Consider the following 13,767-nt stretch of genomic DNA (forward strand, 5'->3'; position numbering starts at 1 on the left):
GTGTTTCTAACTGACTCTCTCTCACTGCAGTACCTGACTTGGGGCATTTCAGTGTGTGAGGGCCAAGGTGTTTCCTGTCAGGAGATACCCAGCTCAAAGGAAGGAAGGTGGCCCCTGAGCCCCATGGAGGAGGAAGGGGCTGCTGTCTTACAGTCCTGGAAAGGAAGGGCAGGGAGAGACCCTGCTATAGGGACCATGCATGGAGCAGTACTCACGACAGAAGTCCGGCCGCCGCCACTCGCCGAGCTGGGCCCCAGCGGCCTGACAAGCTGCCACGTAGGCGGCCACTGCAGGACAGAGGCCTCCAGGATGGCCCTGAACTTGGCAGGCGTCCAGCAAGCAGCCCTGGAAGTACTGCGTGGGTGGCACAAGGCCATGGCAGGGCGCCAGCGGGCCGTCGGTGGCGGAGATCAAGCCGCAGGCGTCCGGGCCGGCGAAGGACTCCTGCTGCTCTGGGGTGCAAGGCGACGGGCATGGCCCAGACGCACATTCTCCGCAGCCCTGGGCGCCGCCCACCTGCCATCCAGCAGGCTTCCCGTCCACGGCCTTCAGGTCGTCTTCGGGGTCCTGGTTGTAGTTCCCGCATAAGCCACAGAGAGCGCCCGCGTACGCCGCCGGCACGCGCAGGCGCACGAAGCTGTCCCCATCGAAAGTCAGCGTGAGCCCTGAGGTTGTGGTCACCACCACGTCGGCGCCGCTCAGATGTGCGTGCAGGAGCGAATCCAGATGGAAGGGCAGAGCCACGAACACGCCGTCCACCTGCGGGCGGGGGTTGGGGGAGCGGTAAGCAGAGCGAACACGGGTTTGAATCCTGGCCCCACCACCTACTAGCTGGACCCTGAGCATGTCACCTCCCCTCTGAAAATAATAATGAGCATCTATAGGCCGGGCCTGGTGGTGCAGCCTGCAATCCCAGTACTTTGGAAGGCCGAGATGGGAGGATGGCTTGAGGCCAGAAGTTCAGACCAGCTTGGGCAACATAGTGAGACGCCCATCTCCACAAAAAAAAAAATGAAGAATTAGCCAGCGTGGTGGCGTGCGCCTTTAGTCCCAGCCACTCGGGAGGCAGGGGCCAAGGTGGGAGGATCGAATGAGCCCAGGAGTTCTAGGTTGCAGTGAGCCCTAATCCTGTCACTACACTCCAGCCTGGGCAACAGAGTCAGGCGAAGAAAAAAAAAAGAAAGAAAAGAAAAAACAAAGAGCCCCTATAGGCACATATCACTGACTCCTCATCCTTCTCTAAAGCAGGTACTTTTCTTACACCAGTTTACGGAGGAATACAGTAGGCTGAGAGAGGAAGAAGCCCCGGTGCCAAGCCATCAGGCTCCTAGGCCTATCCTCTGACCCTTCCATCATGCCCCAGCTAAGCTGTGAAAGGTGCCCAGGGGAATGGTGAAGCCCTTACCATCTCGGGCAACCCCAGAGCTGGCACCCGCTCCTGTCTGGCCCACAGCCCTCCTCACCTGTAGCCGCCGGGGCCAGCGGGCACTCAGTGTCAGGCTGTGGTTGTAGATTTGCAGGGTGACACTGCGGGTGTAGCTGACAGCCTGGCTGCCCCGGTGCTCGTTGGCTACAGTGACAGTGAAGTTCGCAGCCCCGGAGGGTGGTCCGTGGCAGGGTGCACTCAGCAGGTACTCGCAGTTGCCTTGGAAATCGAATCGGTGCCCATCCAGAGTGACGTAATGGGGGTCACCCCAGGCCTGGCACTCAGCTGTGCTGACGGGCTGGCAGCCGTGCTGGCCGGATGGCAGGAGGCCACACACTTCACCCAGCCCACAGCTGGCAGGTGTGCAGACCAGCGAGCCACCCCCAGGCCCGCAGCGGCACTTGTGGGAGCAGGTGCCATCAGCCCAAAACTCACTGCCCGCCTCGTGGTAGGTGCCGTTGGCCCAGCAGCCGCAGCCGTTGTTTAGGGAAACACAGTGGTCAGCACTGAGCACGAAACCCGCGTCGCACTGGCAGCCCTCCACACAGGGACCCTCGCATGCGGCTGGGGTCGCAGGGGGCGCAGGGGACGGACAGCTGGCCGGGCAGGGTGGGCCACAGACCTCATAGTGGCTGTTTTCTGGGCAGGTGATCTCTGTGGGCAGATGAAGGAGCAGGAAGGAGAGAAACAGAGAGAAGGGTGTTAGGGTGGGGTCACAGGACAGGGTGGGAGGACACAGAGAGCGACAATAGGGAGCAGACACAGAAAGGGGGAGACAGAGCACGAGACACAGAGAGACAGAGAACACACAGAAACAAATGGGAGAAAGCCAGAGACCAGGAGACCCAAGAAGAAACTGAGGGAGAGAGAATGAGAAACAGACAGAGACAAGCAAAGCGAGGCACAGAGACGAGCACCAAGAGACAGAGAGACAGACAGAGAGAAAAGCAAACAAAGAGACCTAGGAGGACCAGAGTGAAACCAAACTAGCCCCGAAGAGACGGGCCCCTGACCCCAGCCCCGCCTCTGCTACCCCGACACTCACCACAGCCGACCTGTGCCCGCCAGTCTTCGATGACAATCCCAGCGGCCTGGCAGGCGGCCACGTAGGAAGCCAGCGCCTTGCAAAGAATGTCATGGGCCCCACCACCCATGCAGACGTCCAGAACACAGCCCTTGAAGAAGCTCTCAGGTGGCACATGAGCATGGCAGGTGGCGAAGGGGCCCCCTGTGCCAGGGACCAGGGGTCCGCAAAAGCCAGGGCCCTCGTACTGTTCCAACTTGTCCTCAGGACACGTTGGGCAGGACCCCGGACACACGTCCCAACACAGTGGGTCCCAGCCTGGGACTCGCCAGCTGCCGCCCCAGATGGGTATGGAGGGAGCCAGGGTGCCATTAGGGAAGACCTGGTCATTGCTGGGGTTGCGGTCCATGTTACCACAGAGCCCGCACACTGCGCCATGATAGCTGCTGGGCAGCGTCACATCTACCCGCCAATTCCAGTCATAGCTGACTTGCAGTCCAAAGTCAGCCACCAGCAGTGCCTTGGATGCACCGTGGGTCACTGAAATCCGCCCGTTGGCCTCGGAGACGGGCAACGCTGTCAGCACACCGTTCACCTTGGGGAAGGAGGAAGAAGTCAAACGGGTCACTGGAGGTGTTACGGCCCCAGCTCTGGCCCTCTGCCTCCCTTTCTCATCCTACCAGGGGCTGGGAGAGGCCAAGGCCTTCCTCCGATAGTTGGATTGTCATCGGACACAGTGTGGACATTTGTTCTGGCCCAGGTCTTGGGGAATGAAACCTGACTTAACTCTTTCTAATCTTCTCCCTTGATCTCTATCTCCCTCCCCGTCTCTGTCTCTCTGTGTCTCTCTCCCTCTGTCTTCACCTAAGTCTCTATCACTCGGTCGTCTCTCTCTCTCTGTCTGTCTCTCCTTCCTCTTCCCTTCCTCCCTCCCTCCCTCATTCTCTGTGTGTCTCTTCCACTCACTCACCATCATTGATTCACCGCCTACTCTGTTCCCTCCCTCCCTCTGTCTGTGAGCTACCATGAAGCTCTATCTCCATTTCCCTGGGCAGAAAGGACAGCCCATCTCTCTACCCTGACCTCAACATATATATATATACTTTGGAGATGGATATTTGCTCTGTCGTCCAGGCTGAAGTACAGTGTCAAAATCTTGGCTCGTGCAACCTCCGCCTCCAGGGTTCAAATGATTCTCCTGCCTCGGCCTCCAGAGTAGCTGGGATTACAGTAGCGCCACTACACCCAGCTAAGTTTTGTATTTTTAGTAGAGATGAGGGTTTCACCGTATTGGCCAGGCTGGTCTTGAACTTCTGACCTCAGGTGATCCACCTACCTCGGCCTCCCAGAGTACTGGGATAACAGGTGTGAGCCCCCGTGCCCATCACAATCTCCCTATATTTCTCTCCATGTCCTGGTCTCTGGGCCTCTCACTTGTTCCCTCATAGACACTCAAACCAGTGTTCACCTGGACTAGACTCTGAGCTCAGCATGTGACATGCACCACCTTGCTGTGGGACGGGCCCTGATATGATGCCCACTTCACAGATGAGGAAACTGAGGCCTACCAAGTGAACTGCCCAGCATCACCTAGCTCATACGGAGGAGAGGCTGGATTCAAACCCAGGTCTGTCAAAAAGGGAAATGCTGAGGTCCTAGATTAAAGCCCTTAGCAAGGGGCTAGGCTTGTTTAATTCGCAGGAATGGGGTGATATTTTTGCTGGAATTATAGTTTTTGTTGACAGTTTGTTTCAGGCCCAGGTGAAGACAAGGAGCCTTGAGCTGCTAACTGTGGTCATCAGGATCCCTCCTGCCCTCCCGGGGACCTCAGGGGACCATTCTGCCACACACACCCGGACTTTGCCGATCTCGCCCTTGTGGATGGAGATGTTGGTGGCCAGGGCAGACACAGTGACGACTCTCACGTAGGACACAGCGGGGTTGCCCCGGTTCTCGTTCTTGGTGGTGACGGTGAAGGGCGTCAGGCCCTGGGTGTTGACCCCCGGGCAGCCAGTTGTTGCCAGCACATAGTTACAGGTGCCCTGGAAGTCAAACGGCCGGCCATCGAAGGAGTGGTAGTGTGGATCGCCCCACAGCCAGCACGTGGCCTCATAGTTGGGCACGCACACGCCCTGGCCACCCTGCTCCTTGCACGTCTCCTGTGGCCGGCATGTCACACTGTCGCACGGGTCTGGGGACAGAAGAGGGAGGACCTTGAGAGGCTGCCCACTGTAAAGGATGGCCGCTCCCTCCACATCTACCCCAGTCTGTGCCAGCGATCTGAGGGTTACCGCAGGCAAGACCAGATTCCAGAGTCCTCATGTCTAGGACCCAGGTCCTATAGTTTGCTTTTGTATTTTGTTTTGTTCTGTTGGTTCTCTGTCACCCAGGCTGGAGTGCAGTGGTGCAATCTCGGCTCACTGCAACCTCTGCCTCCCGGGCTCAAGCGATTCTCCTGACTCAGCCTCCTGAGTAGCTGGGATTACAGGTGCCCGCCACCATGCTTGGCTGATTTTTGTATTTTTAGTAGAGACAGAGTTTGATTATGTTGTCCAGGCTGGTCTCTAGCTCCTGACATCTAGTGATTAGCGAACTTTGGCCTCCCAGAGTGCTGGAGTTACAGGCATGAGCCACCAAGCCCAGCCTGCTGTTTTCAAGACCAGCCCCTGGGAGTCCCACACGTCTGACACTGAGGCCCCATGGTGGACTGTGTCTAAGTCTCGGGTGTCAAAGATCCCATACCTGAGACCCGGGTCTCAGAGGTCCCTGACAGCCAAGACCCAGGCCCTTGAGTCCCCCTATCTCTAAGACTGAGGCCCTGCCATTTGCTGTGTGAGACTGAGGTTGTGGAGTCCACGCACCTAAGACCAAGACTCTAGGTCTGTGTTTACGATGCAGTTTCCATGGTGTCCTTACTTGAGATTTCAGCCTGTTCTTCTATTTTAAGTTTTATAGGAGCCTCACCCTCTTCACTTACATAGTCTCCAGCTGATTTCACACCACCATGGCAGAGTGAGTAGCTGTGATCGAGAAGGTAGAGCCTGCAAGCTTAAACATTTACCATCTAGCCCTTTAGAGAAAAGGTACACTTGACCCAAGTTGAGATCTGTGCCCCAGGAGTCCTTGTGTCTGTGATGCCAGCCCTGAGAGCATTCATGTCTGAGATCCCAGCCCATGGGTTCTCTGTGTTCAAGGCCTGGGCCCCAGGCCAGGTGTGGTGGCTCAGGCCTATAATCCCAGCACTTTAAGAGGCTGAGGTGGGAGGATCGCTTGAGCCCTGGAGTTTGAGAGCAGCCTGGACAACACAGCAAGACCCCATTTCTACAGAACAATTAGAAATTAGGCAGGCATGGTGGTGTGTGCCTGTAGTCCCCTGCTACTCAGGAGGCTGAGGCAGGAGGATTGTTTCAGCCTAGGAAATAGAGGCGCAGTAACCTACACTACACTCCAGCCTGGGTGACAGAGTAAGACATTTTCTGAAAAAAAAAAAAAAAAATCTAGGCCTCAGGGTCCCCCATGCCTGAGACCTCAGCCTTCTGGACCTCTCCACATTTGACAGCAATTGGTCTTCAATTTCTCTAGGTCCCGGGGGCCTCTGTGACCTAGAGTAGGGCCCTGGGTGATCTTCTGGCAAGAGCTCAGTGCCAGGGGTCTCAGCATGATTTGAAACGTTTGAGGCCTTAACTAGCTAAGTCTCATTGGCCTGGGCCTCCCTCAGTGCAAAACTCCATCCCAGAGGGTTGCTATATTCAAGCCAGTAGCCTTGAGGGTGCCTCACTGCTGAGGCCCTGTCCTGGAGGGCTTCTGTGTCCCAGACCCTGTTCCTACAGTTACTACATCTGTGACCCAGCTTGTGGAATCCCTGTGTGGGAGAGGCCAGTCTTCAAATGTCTCCTTCCTCCTGTGCCTGTTACCAATGTACCGCCTCTCAGCTTCAAATACACCCGTGGAGTTAAGCTTTGTCAACAGAGGGCGCTGGAGAGTCACTGCAGCAGGGAGGGGCTCCTGGTCTGGCTTCCAGCTGGTTTGGCCCTTCCGGCTCTGGCCAGGGTGTGTGGCCACACTCAGCAAGTGCCACTGGTCCCAGCTGGCTTCCCAGTGAGGGGTTTCCTTCTTGCCAACTCCAGCCTGCTGAAACCTCTGTGCCACCTCTGTACTACAGCTGCAGTAGGATTGGATTCAGCCTTGGGGCTGATTCTCCCCTCCTTGAAGAGGAGGGGCCAATTTCTCCCTTCCATGAGGCCTCTACCTTAGCCCTAGAAGTGGGGGCTACTTCCTATGTCTGCTTTGGTGGTATTCTTTAGTGTTCTCTTTACTGTTTCTTATTTCTATTTGTTTGTTTGTAAAGAGACAAGGTCTTGCTGCCTTGCCCAGGCTGGAGGGCAGTGGTATAATCATAGGTCACTGCAGCCTCGAACTCCTGGGCTCAAGTGATCCTCCCAACTTAGCCTCCTGAATAGCTGGGACCACAAACATGTATCACCACGCCTGGCTAAGTTTAAATTTTTTGTGGAGACGGGTGTCTCGCTATGTTGCCCAGGCTGGTCTCGAACTCCTGGCCTCAAGCGATCTTCCCAAAGTGCTGGGTGTGTGAGCCACCGCACCAGGCCCTCTTTGCCTTTTAATAGTTAATCTCCTATTAATAAGTAAATGATTCTTTAATTGAACTTTCCTCATTCGAATGGCTGGGTGCTTTCTGTCTCTCGACTGGATGCTGAGCGATATACCCCCCGTTCCTGGGAGTCCCATTGTCCTGCTCATCACCCTGAGAGTCTTAGCCCTACACCTTGGTGCTGGAGCTCTTATTATCTTATCCATGCGGGGAGGAGGGTTCTCTTCACCCTACGAAATGAGCCCTGGGGGTGGCTCTGTGTCCCAGATTTAGTCTGGGGGCGTTCCCACATCGGAGACTATGCCCCTAAAATTCCTGATCTCCCACTTGAGAGGGCCAACGTCCTGCCTTGGTGGGGTCTCTGTGCCTGAAACTCAGAACTCTGCTCTGTCCCTGACCCTAGGATCCCAGTCTCTCCCCTGCCCTTTGGTGCTAGTGTCTGAGCCCCAAGTCTAATTCCACACACCAGTGGTCAGCTCACCATGGCCCCCTAGGATGCTGCTCTTGTATTCTAAAGTCTTACAGGAGTCTCACCTCTTCACTTATATAGTGTGCGGCTGCTTTCATGCCACAATGGCAGAGTGAGCAGTTGGAACGAGACCATACAGCCTGCAAGCTGAAACATTTACCATGTAGCCCGTATCAGCAAAGGCACGCCTGTCCCTGCCTTATACCGAGGGTCTCTGACGTCAACCCTAAGAAACCTCTGAGGGTCCCCACAGCCTGGATTTTCCCTAAGGGTCTCTGCCTCCCACAGTAGATGGCCCTGGCCCTGTGAAACCCAGCCCAGGGGTCTCCAGGTCTGCGACCTCAATCATTAGTCCTGTGTGCCTCCCGCCATGGACACCCCAGTCACATCACCCTCGGCCCCAGAGTCCCTGTACTCCATCCGTAGTCGCATCAGCCCCAGTCCCAGCCCAGCCCGGCACCTTTGGTGATGCATCTCAGGACGCCTTCGGAGGGCTGGCACACCTGCCCCGGCGTGCAGCTGTGTTCCTGGCACACCACGCCTTTACGCACATGGCACGTACACTGCTGCCGACAGTCGTCAATGAGGACTGTCTGCTCCGGCTGTGGGGAGAGAGGGCACGGCCATCAGACACCACGGGTGGGAGCCGACTCTCACATCTCTGGCATTCTGGGCACAGAAGGGTTTGCAGACATCACAGACAAGGGACATCTCTCAGCAGGATGGTCTCCTGTCTGTGAAGCTGAGGCAAAGCATGGCTTTGGGGCCGTCATTCATTTGTACATTTGTTCATTCACTTTTATTCATTAACTCATTCATTCCAAAATATCCGCTCAATCTCTGCTGTAGGAGAAATGGTGTGACATAGTAACTAAGGGCAGATCGTCTGAGCTTGAAGTCCGTTTCTGCTGTTTCCAAATTCTGTGACTCTGAGCAAGTTACTTCACCGCTTTATGGCTCAGTTTCCTGATGTGCAAATTGCAGAAAATAGTAGCGCCTGCCTATGGAAGTATAACTGAGTTAATAACATATGTAAAATTCAGATAAAATGAAAAGGGTAGGCCGGACGCGGTGGCTCATGCTTGTAATCCCAGCACTTTGGTAGGCCGAGGCGGGTGGATCACGATGTCAGAAGATTGAGACCATCCTGGCTAACGCGGTGTAACCCCGTCTCTACTAAAAATACAAAAAATTAGCCAGGTGTGGTGGCGGGCACCTGTAGTCCCAGCTACTAGGGAAGCTGAGGCAGGAGAATGGAGTGAACTCAGGAGGCGGAGCTTGTAGTGAGGCGAAACCTCACCACTGCACTCTAGCCTGAGTGACAGAGCGAAACTCCATCTTAAGAAAAAAAAAAAAGGCTTCCTTTAAAACATTCAGATAGGAGAGATACGTGGGATAGACATCAAACAAGATTGGGAGAATGTGGCTTAGTTTTAAAGCGAAATGATGGGTAAGTATATGGACAGTCATTTCAGTATTCTCTTAATTTTCGCATGTTTGAAAATTTTCAGAATAAAAGTTTTTAGATATGTAATGTATATATAAAAATGCATACATAGCACTCAAAACATTACGAGATACATAGAAAGCACTATCTACATATTTTCTGTTATTATTACTATTATTTACGTGAGGGGAACAACAGAGAGAGGGTCCCACCCCGCAGAGAGCTCACAGTCCCGCAAGGGAGACGGACATTAGATAAACACATGCTCCAGTCAAAGAAAAAGGACCAACAGGGAGAGAGTGGGAGAGGGAAGCACAGGGTGTTCGCAGCTGGTATAACAGATGAAAATCTTGTCTTTGTGGTCAGAAAGGCTCCCTTTTTCCAGACCTGGAAGGTAAAGCCACAACTTCACCTGGGGAGTCAGGGGTGGGTTTAAAGCTTCAGAGTCCATGGTCATGTTTAGAAAGATCTTTACCACTGCCACGTGGAGGGTGGACCAGAGGAGCAAAGGTAGGAGCCTGGAGGGACCCAGGTGGGAGAGGACCAGCTGGACCAAGGGAGGGCCATGGGGATGGGGAAATGAGTGGGTACAAGACACATTCAGGAGACTGAATGGACTAGCTGTGGTGGCTCACGCCTGTAATGCTCGCACTTTGGGAGGCCAAGGTGGGAGGATCACTTGAAGTCAGGAGTTTGAGAGCAGCCTGGCCGATATGGCAAAACCCCATCTCTACCAAAAAACAAAAAATCAGCCGGGCATAGTGGCACACGCCTGCACTCCTAGCTACTCAGGAGGCTGAGACAAGAGAATTGCTTCAACCTGGGACGCCAAGGTTGCAGTGAGCCTGAATCCAAGAGGCGGAGGTTGCACTCCAGCCTGGGCAACAGAGCAAGACTATGTCTCAAAAAAAAAAAAAAAAAAAGAGGCTGAATGGGTCGGACATGGTGGCTCATGCCATTAATCCCAGCACTTTGGGTGGCCAGGGCGGGAGTATGGCTTGAGGCCTGGAGTTCACAACCACCCTGAGCAACATAATGAGACACCCCCATGTCTATGTCTCCACAAGAAAATTAAAAACTTGCTGGGCTTGGTGGTGCACACCAACAAGCTTCAGAGTCCATGGTCATGTTTAGAAAGTCCAGGTACTTGGGAGGTGAGGTGAAGGATTGCTTGAGCCAAAGAACTTGGGGCTGCAGGGAGCTATGACCATATCACCCACTCTTGCCTGGGTGACACAGTGAGACCCTGACTCTAAAAGAAATAAATAAGAGACCAAGTAGGCTGTGGAGCTGATGAGCAGTGGGAAGGGTGAGGCCCCATATTCTGCCCCAGATGACTAGGTTCCTACCTCATAGTAGACACCATTGTGGTAGCAGCCGCATTGCTGGATGGGCACGCAGGCTTCACCGTTGTAGAGGAAGCCGGCGTCACACTGGCAGCCCTCAGCACACCCATCTGGGCACTGCAGAGGGGCACTGAGAGCCGAGCAGCCCAGGGAGCAGGTGTCTGCACAGAGCTCGTAGTGGCTGTTCGCTGGGCACTTCATGGCTGCAAGGAGGGGGTGCCGATCAGAGCCCTGGGGAGGGAGGGGCTGCAAGGCCCAGGGTCTACCCTTCTGTGCTTCAACCTCTCCCCTCCCTGCCCCTCTGGCTCTCCCTCACTCACGACAGAAAGTTTCCGTCCTCCAGGGCTTCACGTGGCCTCCAGCAGCCTGGCAAGCACTCACATACGCATGGATGTTGCTGCAGAGAATGCTCAGGTTCCCACCACCCAGGCAGAGATCAAAGACACAATCTTGCAAGGGACCCTGGGGATCCACCAGCTTGTGGCAGGAGGCCAGCGGCCCTGTGGCGCTGGAGAGGAGCCCACAGAACTCCTCCTTCTGATACTTCGTCTCCTGCTCGGGAGGACACTCGGTGCTGGTGTCGCAGCCCTCGTTCCCTGGCAGACAGGTGGGCGGCGGCAGGCAGGGAGAGCCGGGTACCAACTCCTCCCAGGAGTTGCCGAACTCATTGGCATTGCCTGCCTGCGAGCCACTGGGCTTCTGGAAGTCATCCTTGGGGTCGCCGTTGTAGTTCCCACACAGGCCACACATCAGCTGGTAGTAGTTTCCGGGGATGGTGACCCGCACATAGTACACAAGGTCGTAGGCCACACGCAGGCCGAAGTCGGTCTCAATCACAACGTCTGAACCATGCTGAGAGGCTCGGATTTGGCCGTTGGCCAGCACCACGGGCAACTTCATGTCCACACCGTTCACCTGGGAGGCGAGAGAGGCAGGCCACGCTTCAGAAAGTAAACTTTGGGTGTGGGTTGGACCCTAGTTCAAGCCCATGCCTGATGCTGAAGAACTGTGTGTCCTCACCTCTTAGGTATTCACTTTTTGTATCTCTAAAACTGGTAGAATAATGGGGCCTGATAGTGGATTGAATGGTGGTCCATAAAATGCATATGCACCCAGAATCCCATAATGTGAGCTTACTTGGAATAAAGTTCTTTGCACATGGATTCAGGGAAATAACGTCAACATGAGATTGTCCTGGATTAAGCTGGGCCCTAAATCCAATGACAAGTGTCCTTATAAGAGCCAGAAAGAAAAAGACGCAGAGACACACAGAAAGGGCCACATGAAAATGAAGGCACAGATTAGAATGGTGTTGTCACAAGCCCAGAGAACCTGGAGCCTCCAGAGCTGGAAAGGGAAAGCAAGATCCCCCAACCAGTGCCTTTGGAGGCGGTGCAGCTCTGCCGACACCCTGATGTTGAACTTCTGGCATCCAGGACTGTGGGGAAGTACATTTCTATTGTTTTAAGCCACCAAGCTTGTGGTAATTTGTTATGGCACCACCGGAAATGAACACAGGTCTCAATGAAGTAACAAGCCTCTAGCTATCCTTTATGAACCACTTGATGCAACCATTAATAAGCAATGATCGCCCCCAGAGTCACTTGCCCGAGTTCAAACAGTTTCCCCGTTACCCTCTTTGTGACCTTGGGCAAGTGAGTCACTTCTCCCTGTTTCTGTTTCCTTATCTCTCAGGTGGGAATAAGGTGTTTGCCCCATGGAACTGTTGTCAGGATCAAATAAATGAATGTCTGTGAAGTGCTGAGAAACATGGCTGGCACAGCATGCATGCTTCAGGAGCATCTGCCGTTACTAGCAGCTATGAGTGGAAGTTTTTCTTTTGAAGAGTAAATGGGCTCCACAGGTTTATGCTTTAAAGCATCAGCGGGTGGGAAATTAGGCTAAATTCTTGGGGAAATGAACTCAAACATATGAGCTGAGGACCAGTGGTTTCAGTTTAAGTTTACTAGATACCAACAAAGCCTCATAAATCCACCCCTGGATGGGGCACAGTGGCTCGTGGGCTTGTGTCTATAATCCCAGCACTTTGAGAGGTCAAGGTGGGAAGATCACTTGAACCCAGGAGTTCAAGGTCAGCCTGAGTAACATATGGAGATCCTATCTCTACAAAATAAAAAAAATACAAAATAAATTGGTCAGGAGCAGTGGTTCACAGCTGTAATTCCAGCACTTTGGGAGGCCAAGGTGGGAGGGTCTCCTGAGCCCAGGAGTTTGAGACCAGCCTGGGCAACATAGCAAGACCCCTCTCTATACAAAAAAAAATTGGCCAGGCATGATGGCTCACGCCTGTACTGCCAGCATTTTGGGAGGCCAAGGTGGGTGGATCCCGAGGTCAGGAGATTGAGACCATCCTGGGCAACATGGTAAAACCCCCGTCTCTACTAAAAATACAAAAAAGGAGCTGGGCGTGGTGGCAGGCACTTGTAGCTGAGACAGGAGAATCACTTGAACCCGGGAGGAAGAGGTTGCAGCGAGTCAAGATTGTGTCACTGCACCCTAGCCTGGGTGACAAAGCGAGTTTCTGTCTCAAAAAAAAAAAAAAAGTCGTGGTTGTCCAGTTCACCAGATTAAGTCAGCAATTTATCAGCACCTTCGCCAATATTGCTACTAGAAAAACAGCTGCGTGTGTGTGTGTTTCAGTGGGATCTCAGGGGAAACCCCTCCACTGTAACTGAGATGCCAGTCTCCATATGAGACCAGATCTTCTTGGTAAGAAAAGCTCTGCAGAGCAGCACGGGGTTCAAGCTCCACATTTGCTGGGGGACTACGGGCCAGCGATGGGTCACCCTACTCTGAAAAATAAAGCAAGTCGTAGTGCCTGCAGCTCCTGTTACAAACATACAGACACCATGGACATGAAGTGCCTGGCGGCCAAAAGGTCTGCAGTCAGCTGTATAGAAACAATAGCTACTGTTGTTGTTGATACGGGGTGATAGTGTCACCGACAGATTGTCCCCTGTCCATGAAGCTTCTCCAGCCTTGCACTTTCTCAACCTCTGATGGCACCACATCCTGCCAGTGAGTGGCAGAATAGGGAGGTGAGTAGGACAGAATCCAGGATTGAGGTGGGGAGAGGGTGGAGTGGCAGGGAGGAGACGGTGGGAGAGATTTGGAGAGAAAAGTCAATGCGTGGAGGTGAAGAGAGGGTGGAGACTGAGGGACAGAGACTGGGGAGCAGCTCCCAAGTCCCTGAGGACACTTCCCTCATTGGCTTCCCACTCTGAGTTCTGATCGGCAGCTTCTGTCCTCAGGCACCCCAGGCCTCGCACATGCACTCTCATCTCTGTGCCCCCAACTCCTGGGCTGAGCGCTGCCTGTGCCCCACCCACCCACAGGCCCCTCGCCCCCTGCTTCCCATCTGCTCTCACCGTGACCTTCCACTGTTCCTGCTCCAGCCGCAGGGTGAAGTTTGCCACCTGGAC

The 13,767-nt window shown here is 54.1% G+C and overlaps 1 protein-coding gene across 1 annotated transcript; it reads right to left on the reverse strand.

Moving 5' to 3' along the window:
* Nucleotides 1-117: 117 nt before the first annotated feature.
* Nucleotides 118-13,761, reverse strand: LOC111535544 (IgGFc-binding protein-like). The gene is made up of 8 exons (XM_026452636.1): nt 13,714-13,761; nt 10,645-11,239; nt 10,328-10,527; nt 7,992-8,133; nt 4,304-4,641; nt 2,472-3,045; nt 1,464-2,080; nt 118-759 (listed from the first exon to the last, which is right to left on the reverse strand). Exons 2-8 carry the CDS (start codon nt 11,222-11,224, stop codon nt 148-150), a joined length of 3,063 nt encoding a protein of 1,020 aa, XP_026308421.1. The 5' UTR covers nt 11,225-11,239; nt 13,714-13,761; the 3' UTR covers nt 118-147.
* Between the last annotated feature and the right edge of the window lie 6 nt (nt 13,762-13,767).

Source organism: Piliocolobus tephrosceles, unplaced genomic scaffold (genome assembly GCF_002776525.5).
Source record: "Piliocolobus tephrosceles isolate RC106 unplaced genomic scaffold, ASM277652v3 unscaffolded_38025, whole genome shotgun sequence".
NCBI lineage: Eukaryota > Metazoa > Chordata > Mammalia > Primates > Cercopithecidae > Piliocolobus > Piliocolobus tephrosceles.

Excerpts from the sequence above, each read along its gene's own strand:
- LOC111535544 (XM_026452636.1), bottom strand. The coding sequence starts at position 11,224 with ATGAAGTTGCCCGTGGTGCTGGCCAACGGCCAAATCCGAGCCTCTCAG. Across the intron at positions 10,528-10,644 it reads GAGGACGGAAACTTTCTGTC|CCATGAAGTGCCCAGCGAAC; the intron begins GTGAGTGAGGGA and ends CCCTCCTTGCAG. Across the intron at positions 760-1,463 it reads GCTGGCCCCGGCGGCTACAG|GTGGACGGCGTGTTCGTGGC; the intron begins GTGAGGAGGGCT and ends CCCCGCCCGCAG.